Here is a 25775-nt window from a genome sequence, read left to right on the forward strand (position 1 = left end):
TGTGCGACACATTGCACGCAGCTTCTCGCTCGTTCGTGCTATCAGTTTCGGCGGCCAATATTCGATTCGCTGCACGGGCTAAGCCGTCCTGGCATCAGAGCGACAGAGACGCTTATCAGAGACTGCTTTGTCTGGCCAGGGATCAACAAAGATCTTCAAAGCCAGGGAAGAAGCTACCAAGCCTGCTAAGCCGTGAAAGTGACCCGGCACACACGTTCAGCTGTTCAGCCGTTTCGACCACCAGATAGACGTTTCGATCACGTGCACTTAGACTTGGTGGGTCCTCTTCCACTGCGCCAAGATTTCAGGTACCTCGTCACGTATGTCGACCAGTACTCAAGGTGGCTTGTGGCGCTGCCTCTACAAGACATCATGGCTGAAGCAGTGGTGGAAGAGAGAGAATAAACGGTTATTTGGCAAACAAGTAGGAAGTTTTCCTCGTTGAGTGGGACTGTCATCAGTCCAAGGCTCCATTGCCATGTGCTACTTCGCAAGCTCACTGGGTCAGTAGTTGCTGTTCCTGCCAGCTCGTGCTGAGCAGCACAGACTCCCAAAAGGAAAGTGTAGGGTTGTGAATAAAAGGAACAGACAAAGGGCTAGGGCAATCCTACATGTAGTGGTAAGCTGTGGATTTGGCCCCACTGTAGGGGCAACAGGAAGGGCATAGGCTGGGATGAAATATATGTGGCATGTGGAGACAAGGAAAGGAATTTGTCTGCAGTTGCCAGGCAGTGGCATCCGCCCTATTAATCGAAGACTGACGAGGGGGATAGTTATGACAAACTTTGGCGGTAGTACTCGAGTGTAGCAGTGTAGTGTAGGAGCTCTGCTGGTGCGTCGTCTGGGTTGGACAGCTCTTCCGATGGTGCCCTGCCGGTCATGCCTCGGGCTACCGCATTAACGCGTTCATTACCATGGAGAGAGGCGTGTCCAGGAGTCCAGACGATAAGCACACTGCATAACGCGGTAGAGGGGACACAGTAGAAGATTCGGTGTGTGTGTGCGCGTGTGTGTGCGTGCATGTGCGCATGCAGTCACAAGTCCTTGCACGAAGGCCTGGATGCAGTCTCCAAGTCCGTCACTATGGTGATGAGGTGTCGTGTGGGAAGGGTCAAGGCAAAGTAAAGACACTGGCCAGGGCAATATCTCCCTCCTCTGCTAAGCAGCTGTCAGTTCTGGGAACTGTGGTACGCACCCTAAGCGCCTCTGTGAACACATGGCATGCTTCCCTGAGTGGCAGGCCGCGTGAGTGTACAAAACCGGTGTCATTGTGGTGCCATCTCTAACAATGCGAGCCAGGGCCAGAGTTCAGGCGCATCTACGGCCAGCGTGTCGCTTGGGATGCATATTGCACGGAATCGGAGCTACGTGGAAGCTAGCGCGTAAAGCAGGAGCAGCGCAATATTTTGGGACGTGTGTGGTATTTAAAGGACAGGGTAGCCAAAATGACAGAGGCTAGCACAGCACTGACGGCTGTGCCTGAGACATTGGAGCCGACCGTTGTGATTAGCCTCGAGAAGCTCGCCTACGGTATTGTGAATACCAAGCTGAAGAAGCCGTTGCTTGGAAGCATGTGAAGGAGGCCCAAGAGCTGCCTTCACTGCCTCCTATAGAAGAGCCTCCATCTTCAGAGTCTGAATGAGGCCGAGATTATGATAAAGGAGGTGATAGGTGAGCCAGCCGATTATCAGAGTCTGTGCTATGTGGAGGACATCCTTCTCACAAAGGCCTCTTCCACCATTAGTAATGCGATTTCTCATATGTGTAACTTGTGCTATCTGCTGACCCAGAAGGTTGCTAGTATGCGAGGCTATGCCATCAGACGGAATGTGGAGGCCCAAGCTACGGAGTCTAGCTACCTGAGGGATAGGGGTGCCATGTAAAAAGAGGGAAATATTAGGGGATTCGTTAACTCTGCGGCGCCGCCAGTGCACAAAGAGCAATTTGGATTTTTCAGCTGCACAGGAAAGGCTGCCTTCTGCTGCATAGTTTTGCACGACATGAACAGCTTGATTGAGACTATCCTGGTTGGCCTTGTCGGATCCCTGGGTTGTCCAGATCATAATTTCGTTGGCGGAGGGAGCGTGAGCATTTTGTTCTTACGTGGGTTCCTACGGTTGCCCTTCGTGCATAAGTACTGACCGAGGCCGACGATTCGAGAACTCGCTTTTTTCTGCTCTGGCAGGACTTCAGCACGTGCTATCATAACACCACTGCTTACCACCCACAGAGCAACGGCATGGTCGAGCTTCTTGACCGCACAGCCTTGCATATCGCACGCGGGTAGCCCGTGTTCAGTTTCCTGACAATGGACACAACCATCTGCGACACAACCATCTGCGACACGACTGTCAAGCCACCGTTGACTCCTTCCTATGAAGGCCCCTTTCGTGTCATCTCACGTTCAGAGAAAACCTTGAAGATTGACGTTGGTAGCAAAGAAGAGACATCCGCGGTACGCAAGTCGATATGTGTGACGCCCTCACACTCAGGTCTTGGACGAGTCACTGCTATGACACTGGCATGGCTTGACTCAGTCATGTGGTGTCACCAATCTGATGATGCGGCACCGGAAAAATGAGCCACCGGAATTTATTCTAGCCAGCCAGCCATTGTGTTGATGGTTCCTGGTAGCGCTATATGGAATATATGGCCTATATGGCGCAATATGGTCGAAACCCTGCTTAGGTAGAGATTGTGCGCATGTTGTAATTTCATTGCAGTAATATTTGCGCTTGTGGGTTCTCATTAGTCACGAACACCGGCTTGCGATTCTTCCACCTCCACACGTCACCTTAAACTTTGGGAACTATGCTGATCCAAGACGGAAAGCAACAGTGGCATAATATTTAAAAACGAAAAAAAAAAACAAGTTGTTCAGCTGATATGGCTGAAAGCCTAGAAAAATAAATAAATGCTCTTTCTACAGCAGTCATGGATTCCAAGGAGCTGGTAGATGTCACGCAGACAGAGGTATGAAAAATGGGGCAAGAAAATTGGAGTGGAAAGCATAAACCACTTATGTGATGGAACAAGTAAGTCAGGCAAACTATAGAAAAATGTAATTAGGTGTCTAAATAATATACAGAATTCAAAAAGTTAGAATCAAGCACGAAACCACCTGGACCTTGTGAGAAGGCTACACCATATAGAAATAAAAACTTAAAATTAACAGGCCACTGCAAGACAGACAAGATGGAGACAGAACTCCTTAGTGTAGCAGGCTATCACTTGGTAGTATCGCATACTACCTTGGTGGTAGTATCACATATAGTAAAAAGAATGTACAAGGTACGGAAAGCATTCTAAAATGGATAGTTCACGGAGCTACCACCCTTACTTGTCAAGTACACCCTGCAAATTCTTTACTACTGTAATGAAGCAGACGCACCTCGTGTTTCCGATAGCAGCTCGGAGATGACAACGATGATCTGTGCTGTGATTTGCATGAGAGCTCGGGCTGTTCATTGCTGCTAGGCTGCTGTTGATCTGGTGCTTCTCAGCTTTAATTAAACACCATTACATTTGGTGGAGATTGCTGGAATCCCTCAAGTCACCCTGGAGCTTTGCAATTGTACGTTGCCCACCAACACCATGACTAATGCGACCTCCGCACCGACTGCACCAATGGCTGCCCCTGTCGCTTGCCCTGGCGTTCTCCATCAGCGCGACCCGGCCATCTTTTGCGGGACCAGAGAACATGACGTGGAAGACTGGCTGTCTTCCTATGAACACGTAAGCGCTCACAATAAGTGGGACAACCAGTCTAAACTGAATAACGTCATCTTTTACCTTGCTGACTTCACAAATCTTTGCTTTAAGAATTATGAATCTGACATATCGAGTTGGTCCGCATTCAAGACACATTTGACCGAAGTGGTTGGCGCCCTGCTGTCCGCAAGTTACGTGCCAAACAGCGTCTACGCCAGCGAGCACAGCAACTGGGTGAAACTTTCCCCAGCTATATCGAGGATGTCTTGGATCTTTGCAGGCGTGTTAATTTAACTATGGCGGAGGACAAGAAGATCAACCATATTCTGAAGGGTATTGAGAACGAGTTTCCAATGCTGCTGGCCAAGAGCCCAACCAGCGTCGCCGTACTCTTCAACATGTGTCAAGTGTTTCGACGAATTGCGCCGCCAACGTAACATCACCTGCCAAAACATCCCACAGGCTGACTTGGTCTCAGCCATTGCACTTGCCACTCGCCATACCAATCCTTGTGCTCTCGTCCTTTAGCTCAAGAATTTCATTCGCGAGGAAGTGGCTCGCCAGCTGTCGCTGCTCCCTCCCACCCAGGAACCTGCCCCAACACTGTCTCCGGCAGTGCAACAAGCTATCCGTGCCCAAATATCTGACACACTTGCCCTCATTCGCACGCCAGCTCCTTTGACAGCACCGCTCTCCTATGTTGACTACTCGCTGCTATGTGACTCGCCATCGGTCGGCGCCGGCCTCAGTGTTCGCATTCATGGATAATGGTACTGATATACCTCAAGAGACGTTGGTGCTTGTAACCTTGTCGTGTACTGTCGTGCATGATGTGGCGTTTACGCCATCTGACATGCTTGCTCACCGCAAGGACTTATTTCTCCATTTGCCGTCCTCGCTGTTAGGTCTGAATCTGCTTTGATCCCCATCTGAATCCGCACCAGTATCTAGTGACCATAGCGCGCTGTGAGACCTTAGGATTCATGCAAGCTGTCACATGTATTGAAGACCTTGACGTTGACGATGGCGCCACCTGTTTACATCTGAATGCCATAACTTCCATCTCATCAACACCGCCTTTGGCAGTTGAAGGAAAGCCTTCAAGGCAGCGCTTAGCCTCCCCGAAAATGCTAACAACGATAAAGTTGGGAAACTAGGCATCTACAACACCTTTGAGGAATACGCGAGCGCTGTCCTCATAGTTCAGAGAGCGGCTCTGCTCAACGAACCAGGGACGCGCACTTCTAGAAAAGCTGGGCTTCATGCCACGACCGCTATACGGCGATGAGATACCGTGTTACTGGACAGGGACATGAGATCTCATATCACGGTGGCATTGATACCAAAGAATATGCACCCAATGTACCATGCAGGTAGAAGACGAGCACGAGCTGCAACCCTGCGGAATCGTTTTGGGAAAGGTTCTACCGTGTACTACACAGACGCTAGCAGAGCCAGTAGAGAGACTCACATGCTAGCAGTCACTCAAAAACAATGTGTCATAACGAGTACAACGAAGGCACCAAATAAAACAACGGACGAAGGAAGGAGACACAAGGCGATCACGTAGGCTTACGTGGTTCATGTATCATGTATAACCAACTCGTCCACCAGCACGCGCTCAGTGTCATAACGGCCACAGTCGTAACTCGGTCCACGTGTGCGGCCGAAGCGGCTGCAGTAGCTGTGGCCTTTGCAGACACGAAACAAAAACAAATCGGCAGTCAAATTCTCCGACTAGGAGACAGCGTGTCGCCTGTATCTCAAAGGGACGATACCCAAAATGGTACGTAGAATTCTGGGACAAACCTTGACAGAACACAACGACATTATTTGGTGTCCGGCTCACGAGGGCTTGGAGGGTAACGTTGCGGCAGGCCGTATAGCTCGAGGATTCAACAACCGAGCTGCGGCCAAGCAGAGTGTGGGACTTCTTCCGAGCACTCGTAACATTCTTCTACAACAGCGGGAGGAACGCAGAGAGTACGGTCATCCACACAAGGCCCTTAACAAAAAGCAGAGTAGGGACTGGCGACGCATTCAAACAAGCAGCTTCCCCAACCTGCATCAATTCAGTAAAATAAACCCAACTAGTTTTCTGGACGTCTGTCCATGGTGTTCTAACAGACCGACACTACAACATATCACATGGGAGTGCCTGCAAAGGCCTTCACATATTACTAGCCCATATATAACTGCACATCCACTTATGTTAAATAGGCAGTGGGAGGCATGGCTTGCAGACGAGGGAAAGGAGAGCCAAGTGGCTCTCCTGGACCAAGCCCAGCGAGCCGCTCGCACCAGTGGAGCCCTGGACTAACTTTTCTTTTGAAAAATAAAGTTTCTTTTCTTCCTTCCTTCAAGCGCCAGCAGCGAAGGTGGCGCCGCATGCAACGGTGCCGCCTCGTGCTCCTTTTTTTTTTTTTGCCAATTTTTAAGCTTTCGGCAATGGTGGCGGCGGTCTGTGCGCGCTGACCGCTTACCTAAAGTGATACGAGTTTTCGAGTGGAGGCCGTCGGATCGTGTTTTCAAGAACCGCAGCAACAACATTGCTTTATTCCGGTTCCGTAAGTGATTTCATTACATGATTGAAGGGTTCCTACTTTGCTGGAAATCATGTTGCATGATTTGTGCGGCATGAACGTCAGTTAATGTTTAGGATTGTTGCGTTCATGCAGTTACTGATGGAGGCTGTTTCAGTGTGCAAGTTTTTTTTTAGGCTTGTTAGTAGCATTATTTTTTTTTCTTGCGCCTCTTCGCAACTTAAATATGGTACTGACTGTAGGCTATGTACAGCGGGAGCTGTGCAATTCCGTTACCGACTCGACTTGCAGTTGCGAATGGCACGTGTGCTTGTTCGTCTTTCTCTCGCGGTGACCGTTGTTCATCAGCTACAACTAGTGTTAAACACTATCGCTTGGCGCAAGACGCGCCTGCATACGCGAATGTTATAGATCATTCTATGTGTTGTGTACGTCGTCACTGAACCTTGTATTATCAGATAGCACGTGCAACATGAATTGTGTAGTAGTTTCTGGAAACTACACGGGCACGAGCGATTGCACTAGAACCTTCCACGAGTGATGTATAAAAGCCAACACGCTTGATCCATTGATCAGATTTCAACAAGCGCCACTCCTGTTCACCACTATCGTTGTGGTTTGAGTGTAACTTGATTTCGTGGGCACAGCTTTGCGCAATAAAAGGTTAGTTAGGCTATTGATAGTTTTGCTGCTGTGTTTTTACAGCGAAGCTGTTTATTCGGACACCGTGCAGTCGTCGGACTTCGCTAAAAAGGGGCCACGTGACCTAGTGGGAGAGGGAAAGAAGAGCTCAACCAGGGGAAAGGAATTGGAGTCACCCCTTTCTCTCTGTGATAATGCCATTTTAAGGTTTGTTCGATTCAGAAAAAGGTAAACGGCGCCACAAACGAAGAGGTGCAGGGGGTACCCCTGTGGAGTTGTGGTGTGCCGGGCTGCACCCACTCGCTGCAAGGTTCAAGGGTGCGCTGCACCGCGGCGGCACCTTGCTTTGCACCCCGTTCAATCGAGCATGGGGGTGCAGGGTGCACCGCTGCACCTCGGGGAATCTAGGGTCCAGGTGCAGCGCACCGTGAATAGGTGCAGAGAAACTTGGCTGAATCGAATAAACCTTTATATATGCAAATCTTAAAACGGTTGTCTCACGGTGCATTTTCGGCGATCGAGCCAGATCAGCATCGAATTTGTCGACGATTGATTTCACACTGTCGCAAAAGAAACTAATGTTATGCTGGCGGTTTGCAGCCACAGAACAGTGCCCAGCGATTGAAATGCGATACGCGAGGCTGCCGCCACTTCTTGCTGGCACAAGGAGTGCCGGCAGCCACATCAATCGTCAGACCAATCCAACCAATCGTCAAAACGATTGCAGTGTCCACATCTCCAATGGTGGGCCTTGTGACCAATATACGGAGCTTTGGATTAGTGGTTCCGCACATTCCATCCCAGCTAAACCTATCGGAAGACCACGAGTAGTGCATACTCATGAGGAAGAAGCTGCCTACAGTGAGAGTTGGCTCGTGAACGGGCTCGTCGTCGTAGGATCTGCCTCACGCGGAAAAAAAAAAAGAAAGAAACGCTGGGAGAACCACAAGAAAAAGCACTTCAAAAGCATGCTCACCACGCGAAGCACGCAAAAGCAAAAATGAGGTGAAATAATGGTGAAACAAAATATTCACAATAAAGACTGCTTACCTAAATTGATTTGCATGTTGTAACACCAATACCACTTGAACTCAGTGTAATTAACACAGCTTCGTTGTTCAATCTGGAAGGGTTGCGATTTTTTTCACAATCACTACTATGTGACACTATATTCATTTCTATGCATGCGCTGAATTAAAACATGATCACGTAAATAACACTCGCAGGCTGCGACTACAGACAAAAAATAAGGAAAACCACAAAAATATTGTATCAAAGTCACCTCAATATACCATTCATTGACCTCCCAAATCAGGAAAAACTGCTAATGGCCCCACATTCAGCTAATGGAAGTGTGCGCACAAGGCCTTCTCCACAGATGGTAAAGACCTCTATTATTCTCTGCCACAATCAGAATTCTTAACCTGTATTGACAGTTGCATCGATACATATGGTGCCATTAGGTTTAGTATGGACGCAGGTACATCCATTGAGAATTTTTTAGAATTGCTTAGGTTTTATTTGTCATCTACGTTTATCGAAAACAAAGGTACCCTGTATCTGCAAAAACGGAGTATGTATGGGTTCTTGCCTAGCACCATTGTGAAGTAATGTGCTTTTAGCCAAACTGGACAGAGATCTGTCAGAGCGCCTTCATGAATCTAAGGATGTAAAAGTTTTCAGATATGTTGACGACTTTTTAGTTCTTACTGACTGTACATCCGCTTATTTTACTAATGAATGTGCTCCCATTTTTACCGCTATTTGAGACTGTCTTAACCCAATAGAAGTGACCTTTGAAATGCCATGTGACGGGAGGATTAGATTCCTTGGCATCATATTTGTGCTCACCGATAACAAAACCTGCTGATGTTATGAAGCTAGGGCAAGTAAGCCACTTTTACTATTTCTTTCTGCGCATAAAGAGCTTGTGAAGAGGGGTATCATGCCAACATATTATAATGCACAATCACTTCGGACGGCAAGCCTTGCGTTTAAGCTGTGCTGGTTACCCGAGTCCCGTGCTTGTGTCAGTCGCAGGACTGCTTAAGGCGGCACAGCAAAGCAGTTTGGAGCAGGTGCATGGTTCAAGCACCGACATGAACAAAAGAAAGGCTGCTGTCATCCCCTACTTACACGGGTTCTCCCATAGATTAAAGAAGATTGCTGGAAAGAGCGGCATCAACGTTGTATTTTCGGCGCCTAATAAAGTGGCCAGCCTGTGTAGAAACACAAGGCCAGAAAGAATTGCACGTACCGCATGCGAAAAAGAACATAAAAACAAATTCATTGATTACATCGCGGGTGTGGTTTACCACATTCCTGTCGGGTGTGGACGATCCTACATTGGTCAAACAGGCAGATGCATAAATGACAGGCTACGAGAACACAATAACAAAGTAAACAACTTGGCTGCTGATGGCTTCCTTGCCATCCATCGCCAGAGATGCAAATGCAAACCTAGATTTAAAGAAACAGTCATAATGAGTAGAAGCAGGTGTGAGATGACGCGCTTGACCATAGAAGCTAGACACATACCAACATTCGGCGACGCATGCGTCAGTAAACCTTTCACTTCATTATCCTCAAAAGAGCTCAATTATCTTTGTTCGCGCTGAACGTGTACATGTCTGTGAATGTGGGAGTCAAAAAACTGCTTACGTGTGGTTCCCAGTTAATTTTTTTGTTCACATTTACCGAAATTTTACATGTGCTGCATGACGTTTCGAGGGTGTATACATAGCGATGAGAACGGGAAATAAATCTGTTGTTGAAAGTCAGTGCTGCACGTGTCAGGTGTGCCTTTCTGTTGTCCTTGTTCAGCTCGCGCTACAACAAAATAAGATGTGCCGTACCCCCCAACGAGCCCCTATAGCTATCCTCAAAACTTGCATTGGTTTGACGTATAACGCTCTGGGTAGCGGAGATTCAAGATCACCAGATTGAAAACGTTCTTGTCTGCAGCTGTCGCAACCGCTTGCCTCTCGTTCATTTTCTGGTGTGGTGGTGGAAATTTTCACTTCGCCAGTGCGCAGTGTTATGCGATTTCTCTGTAACTCGCCAGGCGATCCTCCCACTCCTCCTCCCTCCCCCCGACGGCGCGGCGGTGGTAGCGACGATGGCGGCGGCAGCCGCCTCGTTGCCGGCGAGCGAGGTTGGTGGCGTGGACGGGTGCCCATACCATAGAATAAAGAACCAAGAACCAACGATGTTAAACTTCCTTGTTATCAGTGTTAGTTCGAGAGCAGTATTCGTAGCGCCTCTGGGGAGATGTAGTCGGCGTAGTTGCTCACTGCTGTCTGGGAGTTGCTGAATGCCACTTCGGCCGCGGTGGTGGCCACTGCCTCCGCCATCTCCATGTGCACCCTGCGTACCGTGACGCTAGTAGTCTTGCAAGCGTTCTCGTGATCTACCACCATGGCCGCGAAGCCACGCATGCACTCGTGCCTGGCCGTACTTCCTCTGCACGTCCTGCGCTGTCTTCCCTCCTACCCCTGTGGTGTTCCTAATGCATTTTCCATGGTAGCGGAGGGTCGACTAACCTGACCCTGACTGCCATGTAGAGCGCACATAGAAGACTCGTGGCAAGTGCGATCGGGACGGTCGAACAATACTTGGATTTTCTGACCTGCAGTCCGAACTGTTAGTTTACAGACCCATGCGAAGAGGCTGAAAGCCGAACGGCGAGATGAACAACAAGGATTCATATACGCACATCCGTAGCCGGGGGGGGGGGGGGGGGGCTTATGGGGCTTCAGCACCCCCCCCCCTCCGAAATTTTTTCGTGCTGTCATGCACCGCCGACCAAAACAACTACCGGCGCTGGAAATCATTCTGAATTTTGCCTAGAATGTCCTTTTGACGCTCTTAGACATTTCAGTGTGAACATAGCAAAATTGGGCTGCATTTTGCGGCAATACCCATGAACTGGGAGTTATCGGAGTACAAAGTTTCAAGGGCATTTTGATGGCGAGCGGGCTCATCGCGACATCTCGCAGAATATACAGAGCACATCGGTATCAATGTGGACAGTCACAGAGGAAGTGTGCGATCGTCTCCTCGCAGCCGCAGGTGTCGCAAGCAGAGCTATCGGCCATTCCAATGCCGAAAGAATAGGAGTTCGCGAGTGCCACGCCGAACTATAGGCAGCACGGAAGTGTTGCTTCTGCTCGTGGTAACCCTGGTGGAAGACAGAGTTGCAAACGTGAATCTAATCTACACGTTGACAAAGCACGCAGCAAGGCCCTATGAGACAAAGCGTTGTGGTTGTTCGTTTTTGCCGTCATGTCAAAGAAAATAGCATCAACATTTTTTTTTCACCTGCGCCAGAGCAACCATGTCAAGACACTAAAGCCAGCGAAGGTAACTATGTTCATATTTATTTTTCTAATTTGACTCTTATTTGTGAGGACACAATGAGCCTCTTCAATTCCATTTTTTTGTTCTCGCTACCCGCGGGCTGCCAAAGCCTACCAGAGTGCATGCGTTTTCCTCGTGTTGCCCTGACCATCATGTGGCGCACTTCCATGCGCGTTCGTTTTTCTCTGGCCGAGTGAATTTTCGCCCGGCAAAGGTTTGAATGCTTTCTGGCTAGCGTATGAGAAAAAGAAACTGCATGGTCGCCCGAGGTCGTCACTTCGGGGCAGTGTTGACAGATTTGGCAATTTCTCGCCAAATTGGCTACTTTTAGAGGCTCCTGGCAAGTGAAAATCGTGTTTGGCAGCTTGGATACTTTACGGCTACTTTTGTAGGTGGTAAATGGTATAGGTAGTGGCCAAATTACACTCCCCCCAACGGCCCCCCTCGAAGCAACTACCTCAAACGTCAGATCCTCAAGGCCACGCTTTTGTGTCTTGCAAGCTCTGAAAGCAAATTCAGGAGCTGGAAATATATCTTAGCCACCACATGTTCAGTGGGCCTCTTCGACTTGTCATCCTGGGCTGTCCAGGACTGCCAGAGATGCTTCATATGCAACACTCATTGGCTGAAATCAATGCCTCGGGCATTTCGGGACTGTCACTGACGGATAATTGAACGTGCCCAAGATGCTCCCTACGAGTAACAAGAAATGACCCATCTTATAGGCAATGCTTTTGTGACCTTCAAAGGATAGAAGCTATAGGTGATGTCCTAATATCACCTCAGCGACGGTTACCTCTATAGAGAATTTCGAAGACCATGGTTCTTCATGTCAGAAACGACTGCAACAACCAAAAACACGTCATGGCAGCCATGACATTAGAGATGCCAATGTCTACGTGACCATATGGCGAATGCGCACCAGGGAGCGGAGAACGTGTGTGACATTACACAGTTCGCACGGGAACGTTTAAAGTGAAGTCATAGTGGCATAGAGTTAATACAGTTAACCATCTGTGCAAGGACTACGTTCAGCAAGTTTATTCTACTAAAACTGGCGATACACTTTGGCTATGAGAAAGCATGCAAGTGTGTGGCAGAAATTATCAAAGAACTTCAGTTGGTCACACATTATGGTAAATTACAATATAATATTATGAGATAACTACTGTTTTGTTCTGTTATTTTTGTTTGTAATCAGCGCAGCAGGTCTTTCTCGTCTGTTTATTTTTGCGTTAGAAAAGGGGCAAATCTTCGTTTGTCGCACCGTGGCTAGATTTTTGGCTACCAATAAAAACTTGCACTGCACTAGGCGCCTTTTTGGGCTACATTTAGGAATTCTTCGGCTACTTTTTCTTCCAAAGACCTGGCAACCCCGCTGTGGAGACTCGACGGATTGCAATGTGTTCGCCTGAGCGCAACATCTCCGGAAAATTTTGCCTCGCCGGTGTAGGATCATTATTATTATTATGGTTTGTGGACCAAGCGTCTCAAGCTTTCTTCGATATTTTTCGTAGCCACATTAGGCGCCCAAAGTAGGGATTCGATTGTGGCCAACATGCTTTCCTTTGTGTTTTCTAATTTCCCCTATCACCCCGCCTCACAAGAGAAAAAAAAAGACATCATTGCGGGGCAGCAAACTGTCGCATGGTGAAAGCTAAATTTTGTTACCACTCCTTTTGCAGAAAGTAATGGGCCACGGGATGCTTCAATTGCTGGATACTCTTATTATATTATTGCGGCAGCAAATATATGGATACTCCAGGCGCATTACTGCTATCGCCATCGCCCTCATGTTTCGTATGAAATCCAAGGGCGACAACATTGTGACCGCGCGCTGCGTGCTGCATGTGCGAGTGAAAGCGTATAGGGGGGTGGGGGTGGCATGGGTGAGCCGATGATGGTGGCCCAGTATTGTGTGTTCAAGGGAGAGAAGCAGGGAGGAAGCGCGCCATCTCCTGTCGCGCGTGATATATCAGGAGGAGTGGAGGGAAGGGGGGCTGTGATCTGTGAATTTGTGGTTGCGCAACATGTCTGTTTGCCTTGTTTGACGCTTTATATACAGTGACTTTTTCTTAGATACTTACATTTATTGGAGACTTATACCTATATTTAAATATCTAGTTGCAAGGTGTTGTGTGTACGTGCAGTGAACTTTGTTTCCAATGGAACTTAACTTTTTTTCCATTTATCAAGCTGTATCTTTACATTTGTGTATTCCATTGCACCTTCGCATTTCTAATGTACGAGGGCGAGTGAAATGAAAGTGAGCCAACCAATCTCGCACAATAACTGTTCTGTTCGTTATCTGCGAGGCACGTGCATAGCACACAGGCATCTCTCATCTACAAGTGACTCGCAGGTGTGAGCATAAATGTTCTTTAATGCTTTGATACACTGAAGGTGTTTCCCAAAAAGAAATTAGTCACCGTATGGCTGCCGTGTACGTTGAGCATTGCATTTCATTGGCCACTGCGAAGCGGTGCATCAAAACAGTTCAAAGAAGGACATCAGGACGTCAGAAAATGTCACAACGGAGCTAGTGCTGAGCGGTGTAGTGTCATCGCACCAACAGCGTCTCAGGAGTGCCGCTAGCATCTGGGAAATGCTGCCAGCATTTTGGCAAAAGCTACTATATAAACACACGCGCTCTGGAATAAAGAGCATTCCTTCGTTGGCTCCAGTGTGCATCTGCCTTGCTATATCATCTGGCAACGAGGATGGGATCAGTCGACAACTGCTCGCCGCAGATCCTCGTAGAGCTTTGGTGTAAGAGGTCACAGTTGGAGCTATGCACGGAAGCCCTCTGGCAGCTCCCGCTGAACCTGGTAACCAGTAGGTCAGTGATGATGTCGACGTAGAAGTGGCAGTCCAGCTGAGTGAACCGATGGGCCGGAATGTCAATGTAAAAAAACTGGAAGCCCTACCGTGATGAGTGGACTGGAATATTTACAATGTGCGGCAGCAGCGCGACGAAGAAAGAAGTGTGCGCCGTGGCATGCAAGGGGAGTGCATGCCGAGATTCAATTAAAGATGGCTCAGTGAAGGAGCTCGGATTGGCAAAGACCTGGCGGGACGTGACCCAGGATGATCGAGATGGCTACCGGTCCGCCTTGGCAACTGCCTGTTCACAGACAGAGCCGGCTCAGCACATACACGAATGGCTGACGGTTCACTTGGCCAGCTGTCTAGGTACCATGGGACCAGAGAACGGCTCTGGTGGCTGACGGTCTACCCTGTTGGCCACGCCTGTGGTCCCGCCTCAGGCTGCCAGCACTGCCTTCGGCACAATTGCGCTGGCAAAAGCCAGCAGAGCATTTCGTCTGCCACAACTCTCGAGCGCACAGAGGAGTAGCCGTGCCTACCTGGTGCCAGGGCGTGGGCAGCCGACATACCCGTATGGAGCCTTCGTACCGTGAATGCACCGCCACGAGACTGGGCATGTGATAGTTGCCTATCAAGCGAACTATACCGTGTACGCACGGATGGTTAGGATAGGTGAACGTAGCCTTCTCTTATATGCCCAAGTGTTGTATGTATTGTTTTGTTGAGATCTAAGTTTCGTATGCGACAAGAACCTGAATGAGATAAAGACAATGTGTGTACTCCACGCTCCCCTCACTGTGTGTTGAGCCCCTCGGCCCATAAACCTTTTGTATTGCACCTACACCCGCGGTACACCAGTCGCTGCTGTGACACTGGCATGGCTGGACTCGGTCATGCGGTGTCGCCAATCTGATGACGCGGCGCCGGAAACACGAGCCACTGGAATTTATTGTAGCCAGCCAGCCATTGTGTTAATGGTTCCTGGCAGCGCTCCATGGACACGCCTGCTTAAGCAGAGACTGTTCGCATGTTGTAATTTTGCGCCTTTCTTATTTGCCCCTGCAGTTTTTCTTTAGTCACAGACACCAGCCTGTGATTGTCCCGCCTCCACACGTCACCTTAATCTTGGCAAATATGCCAACATAAGACAGAAGGCAACAGTGGCATAATAACCAAAACCAATAAAAAGTATTTAGCTGATATGGCCGAAAGCCTAGAAAAATAAATAAATGCACTTTCTACGACAGTCATGGATTCCAAGGAGCTGGTAGATGTCACACAGCTAGACATATGAGAAACTCGGCTAGAAAATTGGAATGGAAAGAGTAAACCGCTTATGTGATGTGTGGGATTCTCCTCCGTGCTGTTGGGACAAAGGAACGACAACACAGTAGTGCAAACAATCACAAGAGCATTTATTGCACTTTTCATAGATCAATGCCTGCTAGCCGAGTTGCTATCCACAAAACATGTTGATGGGCGCGCGACAAATCTAGAAGTCCGACTCACCGCGACCGGATAGCGAGCGAATATGTTCGCCCCATGCTGGATCCCAACGCCTGGTCATTCGCGTGTACGGTCACGCGGATGGTGGCGCGTTCCAAGGCGAGCACGCGAGGCGGTCTCGCAGAAGCATGGGTCGGCGGTGCGCGGGTCGTCCACGCTGTTCGCCAACCCGCCGGGAAAGAGACAGCCTGTTCTCCCCTGCGCCCCCAAGTAACCCTGCCGTGAGGCGGCGTTAGCAGCGCAACACTCGCGCCATCTCTCGCACTGCGCCCCAACCACATCGACCGCCGCGGGCATCACGCAGGCCACGCGGCGAAGCCGGATTACAGGAGACGCGCCATGCGGGAAAAACATATCAGGGAACGCACGAGAGTCGCGCATCCCCACAGATGGGAAAAGAAAGTCAGGCAAACTATTGAAAAGTGTATTAGGTGTCTAAATAATATGTAGCATTAAAAAAGTTAGAATCAAGCGCGACACCACCTCAACATTATGACAATGCAACATCATACAGAAATAAACACTGTTAAAATTAACAGGACACTGCAAGATGGACAAGATGGAGACCCAACTCATTAGTGTAGCAGGCTATCACTTGGTGGCAGTATCATGAATAGTAAAAAGAGTAAAACAAAAAACAGTGTAAGGTAAGCATTCTAGAATGGATCATACACGGAGCTAGCAACCTAACCGTCAAATACGCCCTGCAAATTCTTTAGTTCTACAAACGCCTCAGATCAGTTTCAGTCGGACACATTCAGCAGCTGGAAAACTGCAAGACTGCGACATGGTAAAAGCGTTTGCAGAGAAAATAATGACAGACTTGGAAGGTGCAAGCTTTCTTTTACAAGTTTGTGAACTTGCAAACCGACAGGCATGTCACTATCGAGAGGTTGGTGCAAGTGTTTGAAAAGCTTCCAGATGACTAACTGTGTGAGCACAACTAAAGAGTAGATCCGAGTTCTAAATTTAGGTCTGCCTGCTCATTTTTCGCACGAAAACGACATTATATTAGAAGTGTTCCTGCATCGTATCTACAAACTGCCTCGAACGTAAGTGTCACTATAGATAAATGGCTAAGATGACAGCGAAATACTGATGGCGCTGGCAAATGTGGATGGACAGTTACAAAGCTTTTAATACTTCGAAACAGTGTTTGTCATTCTTTAGTGAAACCTTGACACGAAGCAAATTTGGAGTGTTTCTCATATTTATGTTAATTTAAATTTTGTTCACAGTATCAGTGCAATAAATTACAAAATGTGCCACATGTTTGTCTCCGTGCCTAATAATGCACCTTTGTATGCAATCAGTTTTATTCAAGAAGGTGCGTGCTCAAGATCTATATTGTATTGTTTGCACTAACTCTTAGCTAATGTTTTTTATCTAAAAAATGTCTTCAGGGCGAGACCGCATAGGCCATGACACTCAATAAAACAGTGCTGCATTTGAAGCTGTACTTTAATAAATTGTGTTCTTTCTCCATCTCTTTCCAGGAAAAGGATCGCAACGGCACCGACGCACAACACCAGTCGTACTTCACATCACTCCGCTAGCTGATCCCCTCTTTGAAAGCTCAGCCAGTGTGCTGACGGCACTGGCAAGCTTTATACCAGGACACAAACGGGCTTATAAACACTTAGCCATGTTTTTTTTCCCTTTTTTTTTTATTTAAGGAAGCACTGACCGTGTAGAAGTTTGCGAGGCTGGGAGGGATAACGCCACCAGGATCCTTGTCGCCTCCAGGTCCTGGAGAAGAGACTCCGACATCATGGCTGGCAAAGCAGAGAAAGTCATAAATGCTTACGTTATGACGACATGCATGTTAGGATACACCCTCTCTAGTAAAGCACTATTCGAAATTTTGAGAGTTTAAGCACAAAGTTGACTCCCAACAAATAAAGGGAACAAGCAAACAGGCCACAGTTAAGCTTTAGCATTTGCTTTGGGCGAGCAACCGAGAATAAGATGAGCCACCTGTAGTAGGTCCAGAAAGTAAGGGGGTCAATGTAGGCACGTAGGAAAACAGGACATTAATACTTCTGTGCAGCGCAGATATCTGAATTCCGTGATTCAAATAGCCTATAATTATTTGTACAGTCAGGTTAGTTTTATTCTATTAGACAACCTCCAGAGCGCATAAATTAATATGCAGATACAAATGGCATGACACAAAATTGGAAACCTCCATCTGGCTGTTATTGTCGAGCACCTTATATTAAAGGTACACCTAACATATATTTTAGTAGGACGTGAAAGGACCCCCCCCGACCTCACCAAAACAACACTAAAATGGTACAGGCAATGGATGAGTTCGCGCTAAACCCACCCGCCGTCATTACCCCATGAGTCACTCAAAAGTGCAATTTGTTCTTCGTTAGATCAACGGTTGGCAGACTCCGTATATAGCTAGCCGTTGTTTTCTATAGCTGATTGGAATTTCACTGTGGCAAGTTATCATCTTCAAACCAATTTTTCTATGTCCATTCCTTTGTTATGCTGTTATTACGCTGCCAAGTCGATTACAGAGGCTCTGCCTTATCCTCGGCTTCATGTCCGAGTAAAAGAACTCTTCCAATTGGCATGGTGGAAAAACTACAAAAATTTTTCTACCAGTGATACTTTAGCACAAGATTAAATATTAAAACTATACATACTGCAATACATTATATCAGAATTACAAACAACCGATTAAGCCAAGTAGTCTTAAACCGACACACAGGGAGGTCTATTCCGGCATTAAAAGTTCCCTGGAAAGTTTTTCAGCATGGTAAGCAAATTGATGTAGACATGAGACAATGCTTTTGTGAACACTTGAGTCATAATTTACTCACTCCCTTGCAGCGGGGAATGAACAATATTGCTGCAAAGGTTGGTCATGCTTTTGTAGCATTTCTCTATCACTTCATTGTCACTGCAATGGCGAGTCATTGCCCCCTGCTCGAACCGAAGCGGCTGTCCGACAGGGCCACACAGTCAAACCGAGCACCCAACAGGTGTGACCTAGGACATCAATCAATCAATCAATCAATCAATCAATCAATCAATCAATCAATCAATCAATCAATCAATCAATCAATCAATCAATCAATCAATCAATCAATCAATCAAATTTTATTTCCCCAAAAGAAAATATTTTGGAGAGGTTCATTGGCTAAAAGCTGTTATGGGCAGCTCGACTAGGCCAATGAATGCTTTATACCTGTGCCACACGGGCACCAAAAATGACATAACTTGCTGATTCCTTAAACTTTAATGGCATTCGCAGTGTGCCATATGGACATGCTTAGTGGGATTAAAGATTAATGCGAATCGCTACATAGTGTGTTGTCATTAACTCACTTGGCCACCAAATGCATAGCCTCTTTCCCAATGTCTCCATATTCTGACGAGACTAAACAAATTATCAGTGAAGAACAATCAATATATTGTTTACTTTCTTTTTAAAGAAAGGTCTTTTTTCATGGCGTAGTGCGTTCTTATAATTAATTACAACTCGCCCATCGAATTAATATTCTCGTTTCCAATGTCCCTGCTGTGGTCGTGGTGACCACATTCCGACGATATTAAACGAACTTGTAGATAAAAGCAACTAATATATTCCTCACTCTTTTTAAAAAGGAGCCCTTTATTTTCGTAAAGATTAGTAGGCAATCTTGCCACTATGCGTGGCTACAGCACTAATCGTGAGCGCGTTAGTCAGGAGAAGCTGTTCGATTGCACGGCGGCGACTCCTTGCCTTGTTGGTCTCATACTGAAGCCTTCGAATTTCTCGACTATGTTTGGCTCGAAGAAGCACATACGCTGCAACAAACTGGAGCACATGGTCGAAGTCTCCAGGATCGCTGCTTGAAAGCTTTGAAGCTGTGAGCATCATTTTCCCGATTTTGATCTAAGCTATCTACTGGCCGTTCAGCTAGCTTCAGCTTCAAACAGTTTACGGCTGGGTGCAACAATGACATTCCTGAAGTAAACCACATAAAATAAGCCTGTTAATGTTTCTCACGCCATTTCTTAAACATGTGCTTTCCAAATAGCTGTTTTTGTTGTATTACGATTGGCAAGCAAGCTTAAGCGTTTCACTGCAGGTATTGCCATCTCGACATTTAATGTCGTTAAGTATGCACGTGTGGCAGTGACCGAAATATAATGGCTTTAAAGAAACTTAAGGTCTTACACTTTTGATCGCATTAACCTCGCTCATGTGGCACGGGTATTTGAAGGCAGTTGGGACTACAACAAGAATAACTAAAAAGTATAATACATGATATTGTAAAATGAAGTAATGTTTTTTCTACCATTTCCTAATACGAATACACTAAATAAATTAAATAAAAAATGACATATGTCAGTACATCATATGCATTTGCATGTCTTTGGAAAAAAATGCATAGACATAGTGATAGGTGAGATACAACTATAAAAAGAACCATGATTGAAAAGAACAAAATATCACAGAAATGAAATGTTTATACAATGTTGATTCTCTTGCTATGCATTTTGGGTTATACAAAGTATAATAAAGTCAGAAAGGTACAAGCAGAAAAAAAGAAATTTTTCAATGTCTCATGACGGCAAAATTATTTTAATATTTATAATAAAGAACTACAGTTCTTTTAGCGAGAAGTTGCTTACATGGCTGTATTTATTGAGAATCACTGGCAAATTGTATTGCAGCGTTTGGAATTTGTAATTATTGCAAGATCTTTGAACAAGCCAGATATCAGTGCTTCTTGATCTTTAAGTAACATCTCTGGTAGTTAGATGTGCAGTATCTTTAATAAATTGTTTAAAAGAATCAGAACAGGAGTAACAGCATCGCAGAATGCAAAAAACATACATGGTTTCTACTTTAATAATATTATAATCCCCATACGTAAGTTGCGTTGAGGAGAGGTAATCTAGATTAGCTGCATTCCTTATGACTTTCTTCTGTAACTTTTGAAGTTTTTATATATTAGCTTTTGATGTGGTAGCCCAAACCAAGCTGCAGTAATTTGTGCAAGACAGAAAAATGGTATGGTATATTTGTAGTTTCACCTTCGTAGGTAAGATATATTGACAACGAGCTAGTACACCAACTATACTAGAGGCTTTTTTACAAATATTAACGTTATGTTGGCTTCAGCTGAGGCTTGAAGAAAATGTGACACCTAAAATTTCATGCTCATCGACGAAAAGAATATCTTCACTTGCATAAACTAAACATTGTGTTCACTGATTTTTTTATTTTTTGCTTGAAATACGATCACTCTTGTCTTCAATTAATTTTTATTAAGTTTTCAGTAGACCAGAGGAAGAGTTTGTCCGATAATTTCTTGCACCAAATAATTCATTTACATCAGGGCCTGAGAAAAGCACGCTTGTATCATCTGCATATATAACAGAGCTCACACTGGGGTCTATAATGACAATGTCATTGATATAGGCATTAAATAACAGTGGACCCAGTACACTTCCCTGGGGAGCACCACTCAGCACAGGTAGGTACGATGACTTTTGATTACCTAATTGTGAATTTACCTAATTACCTAATTACCGTATTGCTGTCTGGTCTGTAAATATGACCTTATCAAGGCAAGCGTCGTACTGCAAATACCGTACAAATGTAATTTAAGTAGTAAAAGATTATGATTAATACAATCAAAGGTTTTGCTGAAATCGAGAAAAACGGAGCTTGGGTTAGCCCAGTTGATACACTCGGACCTAGTACCATTTCTTACAGGGATAACAGGCTCGCGGCAGCCAAGCATTCATAGCGACGTCACCTTTTGATCCTTCGATGTCCGCTCTTACTATCATTATCTAACATGAGAAGTTTTGTTCAATATTTTGCAGAATAATTTCTTTTAAGTGTTAATAAGGCTGTCTCTATTGACCTTCCTTTTTGAAAACCAAACTGACAGCCGGTTTTATGCTTAAATTACATATTTACATTACATTACAAAATTTACATATGTGGGAATAGATTCCAATCCTTGTGAGAATACAGCAATAAAAGATATAGGTGTATATATACAGACACCTGGTTACTGTCTCCCCCCTTGATCAACATGGTTACCCTATATCTTTCCATATCTTCTGGAAAAACTCCCGACTCAAGTATCAAGCTAAATATGTGACTCAGGGCTGGAGTGTTAAATCCTAAGAAATACTTTATTGGTTTTATTTTGATGTTGTCAATGTCCAGCGCCTTAGTGTTCTTTAGATTCATAAATGTCGTGCAAATTTCTTGTTCATCTGTTGGTGAGAGAAAAATGCTATCAGAGTGTATTTCCTGCTATGGTTAGGGCTGAGTCTGCCAATGAAGATGTGCTTCCTGATATGCCAGCATTAACAAAATGATTGTTCAGGCGACCTACAAGCTTTTTACCAGAAAGTTCATGAGTGTCGACGGAGATTTTTGCTGATGTGACGTCCTGCTTTCTACGACCAAGAAGATGATTAACCGCCATACCACGCCAGGTAACTGACATGCACTTTCAGCAAACATGTTCGTGCAATAAGCTGTCTTAGCTTGCTTGAGTTCCCGATTCAACATGTTTTGAATTTTTTTTAACTGTCAGATCAGTCGGTACCCTTGAGTTCAAGAATATGTTGTAAAGTTTATTTTTGAACCGTATCATATTAGTGAGAGATGGTGTCACCCATGGTTTAAGTATTCTTTTTGATAATTTCACTTGCTTGAAGAAAAAATGTCTGGCGTACATCTGTGCAAATATAGCAATAAATTTTTTATACACTTCATTCGCATTAGTTATGTTAAAAATAAAAGACCAGTCATATTTGCTAATGTCGTTCTTAAAAGATTCTATACATTCGTTTGATATAGAGTGGATTATGTACGGTTCTCCAGAAGTATCCTTAGCTTTTGTCTTGTGGGAATAACACATAAATACTGGGCAGTGATCACTTGCATCTGATGTTATTGTTCCACACTGAAATACACTGGCTTCGATGTTTGTTATCAGCAGGTCAAGGCACGAGACAGAAGATGATCTAACACATGTAGCTGTGGAAATAACATTCATAAATACAGCACAGTTGAGTATGTTTCTAAAATCAGTGGTCATGGCATTGTTATTCATAATATTGATATTAAAACTCCACCACAATTGGCTGTAAAATTATTAGACGAAACATAAGAATTGGTCAAAAAAGTTTAGAAATCTCAGGATATTGCCATCTGGGGGCCGATACACAACAGATATGTCTGAATTATGTCTGAGCATCAAAACGTCATAATCATTACGAGAGATACAAAAATCTGATACTAAGTTATATTGCTCGTCTGCATGAACTGCCACGCCATCATCACGCCTATTTTAACAGTTCAGAAAAAAGGAATAATAATCAGCAAAATTTAGTCGGCAACGTGCACTGTCATACCAAGTCTTAGTCATCATGATGACTTAAAACTTGAAAAAAATTGCTTTGCATTTGTGCTCATGTTTCCTTCTTATTGCCATTCCAAGCAATTTTTTCAGTGTTGGCCAAAGGTGCTCATTGACTTAAATTGGTGCCGAAATATTCATTCCTACATCTTTGTTAGTTGAGTCTTCTTTGCTTTCCGCAGAGTTGCGTCACACTTCACTCTTGATTTCAATTGCACAATGATGTTTGATGATCCAGGGTTTCACGTAGGCACCCGGTGACATGATTATAAGTCTGTTTCCTTAATTGGCTCATCAATGGCACTTCAAATCACTGATAGGATATGTGGTACACTTTCATTTTCTTGTCTAGCAATACCCAGAATTTCTAGGTTGAGATTCCTTGAGTACTCCTCAGCAAGCACAAGTCTCCTTTCCAGATCAGCATGTCTGGTCTCCAAGGCTGTATGTACACTTTGTTCGAAGTAAATAATTTTTTTTTTTTTCCGTTCGGCATTTGCCAAGACTACAGCGCTTCACTTTTGCTTCAGTTCCTCGACTGTTTCATGAGCAAATTCAATGCTGCTAGCCATATTCCGCTGCTCAGTTCGCAGCTTTCGTATTTTAGCTACAAGGGTCGCGTTCTATCATGTCTTTGTACTTTGGAAGATCTTGCTTGTATTCCGTGCGTAGTTCTTTCTTAAGCTTTAAAAGTTCGTTTATGTTTTGATTGCGTTCCATTTTGGAACACTAGCCACGAACGACGCTACTCCTACTCCTACTGACAGCGACGACGCCGCAATTACGTCTCCTGTCATCGCTGCAGAGTTTCAGCTTCCCAGCTTTCCTAGGATCCCCGAGTTTGCTTTATGCAAGTAGAGGCCCGTTTTCAGCTCCGGTACATCACCTCACAGACGGCAAAGTACTCGCACGTCGTCGCCGCAAACCCTCCGGCATCGCCGATGCCATAGACGACTCGCTAGCGGGTATGTCACGACATACGACGACCAGGCACACTTGGCCCTGCAGCGCCTCGAGCGATCGCAACAGAGTAGGCTCCAACAGCTCCACGCCGGTTGCGTCAGTTACTGGGTGAGCACTCCGTAGAAGAGAGCCAGCTCCCAATTTTGCGCGAGCTGTTCTTGCAACGCCTCCCACAGTACACAGGCGTGGTACGTACCGGCGGGTTCCGACGAGACTAGTCTCGATCGGCTAGCTGTACTCGATCGCTTACCGCATGTGCGACTGCTCGTCTGCGGCACCCCTACCTATCGCGGCGGCGGGAGTTTCAGAGCTAGGACATGCTAGGAGACCAAGAAACAGTCGACCGCCTTACCAGGGCACTGGAGAAGCTGGCGACGGTGATCACCTTCCGCGCAACCATTCGCCTTCACCATGGCCTTCACCAATTGCCTTCACAGTCCTGCAGCGCACCTTGAGACTCGCCACGGCAGTTGTGCTGGAACCGCCGTCGCTTTCGCGAACAGGCAAGCCGTTGCACGCAGGTTCATGGATGGGAAACGCACCGGCCAGTCTCTAACGGTGGAGTGCGACATCGGCCCTCGTGCAAGCGGCCTATTTATAGTCGACCACCGGCACCCACCTCCTCGTCGACGTTATACATCGAACGCGCGGTAGCGTTTCATCAAACGCTTGGCAGCGTTGGCATGGCGTTGGATCGAACGCTTCGTGGCTGGATACAGAACCAACGTTTTGGTGGCTAGCCACCATACCAACGTTGCATCGAACGCGGCGCGAGACTGCGCCGCGACTGCGATTGGTGGACTTGAGTGTTTGTTCTGCGCATGTGTGATGTGAGGCGAGAGTTCTCGACGCTCCGCCGTGCTCCCTCACGGGTTGCAGAACGAATGAAGACAAGTTTGTATAGGTGTTCTGTGTGAAGACTCTTTCCTTTCTTTAGGTCACTATCATCATCATCTTTACGTTGCTGCGACGCGGCCTGTTGGCCAGGCGTCTCGGCGTTTGTCGCAACTATAGTGTACTAGAACATTATTCTAGTACACTATAGTCGCAACACTCGACACCGGAGCCGAGCTGTTGCCGCCAAAGCCTCAGATCACCAACGCAGCAAGTCCACATGCACGCTCCACGCAGTGAACAACACTGTCATCGCATCGTATTGATGCTAGACGACGGGCTCTGGTGCTTGCACAGATGGGCGTTCGTGATCGCCGACGCCAGCTTTGCCATAGTGGCAGGCGACTTCCTCAGTCTTTTCAACGTAGTCCCTCCACAGCACTGACGAGCTCACACTTAAAAGGCGACAGTGAAAAAACGACAGTGACAGTGGCCTTGGTACAAATCCAACACGTGTACAAACTTTCGAGTAACGAAGTTAACGCGTCATGACCATGACAGCACCGACTTAGGCGGCTAGCTGTTTCATGACCTACATGACAAACATGTCATGACAAACCTTGTCATATTACTATGCCAATTTTGGTACCTAAGTTAACGAAACGACCATGAGAGATCCAAGATGTAGCCGGCTAGATGGACACTGTCGAAGTTGCAAATGGTCGCCAAGAAATGCTTCGTATTTAAAATGAACCATTCCACTCTGTGGGAGGATGACCTGCAAAGTTGTTCAGCATACCACACAGAGGTGATAGAATTTTGAATAAAGGTACCAACTCATTTACTGTGATCTTTGTATATATTCACGCCGTCCCGACAGGACCACCACCAAGAGACTCGCTATGCGGCCACACACGGAAGAGAGAGGGGAAGGAAAGAAAAGTAGACACGCAAGTGTTTGGAACGCTGACAAAAGGAGAGCGGTGCGAACGTAGAC

General features: G+C 46.2%; 1 protein-coding gene across 4 annotated transcripts in view; it reads right to left on the reverse strand.

Moving 5' to 3' along the window:
* LOC142587974 (uncharacterized) overlaps window positions 1–24829 on the reverse strand; it is a 52993-nt gene extending 28164 nt beyond the window's left edge. The window contains exons 1-2 of one of the 4 annotated variants that reach the window (XR_012829654.1): window positions 24297–24823; window positions 17275–17362 (exon numbers count right to left, since the gene is read on the reverse strand). Coding sequence is in view for 3 of the 4 variants with exons in the window: in XM_075699376.1 (XP_075555491.1) it covers window positions 17275–17336; window positions 24297–24357 (123 nt within the window). In the remaining variant the exon portion in view is untranslated. Of the gene's footprint in view, window positions 1–17274; window positions 17363–24296 lie in introns of all 4 variants that reach the window. The other 3 variants (XM_075699376.1, XM_075699375.1, XM_075699377.1) reach the window with 3 other exon arrangements.
* Between the last annotated feature and the right edge of the window lie 946 nt (window positions 24830–25775).

This window comes from Dermacentor variabilis, chromosome 7, assembly GCF_050947875.1.
Source record: "Dermacentor variabilis isolate Ectoservices chromosome 7, ASM5094787v1, whole genome shotgun sequence".
Lineage (NCBI taxonomy): Eukaryota > Metazoa > Arthropoda > Arachnida > Ixodida > Ixodidae > Dermacentor > Dermacentor variabilis.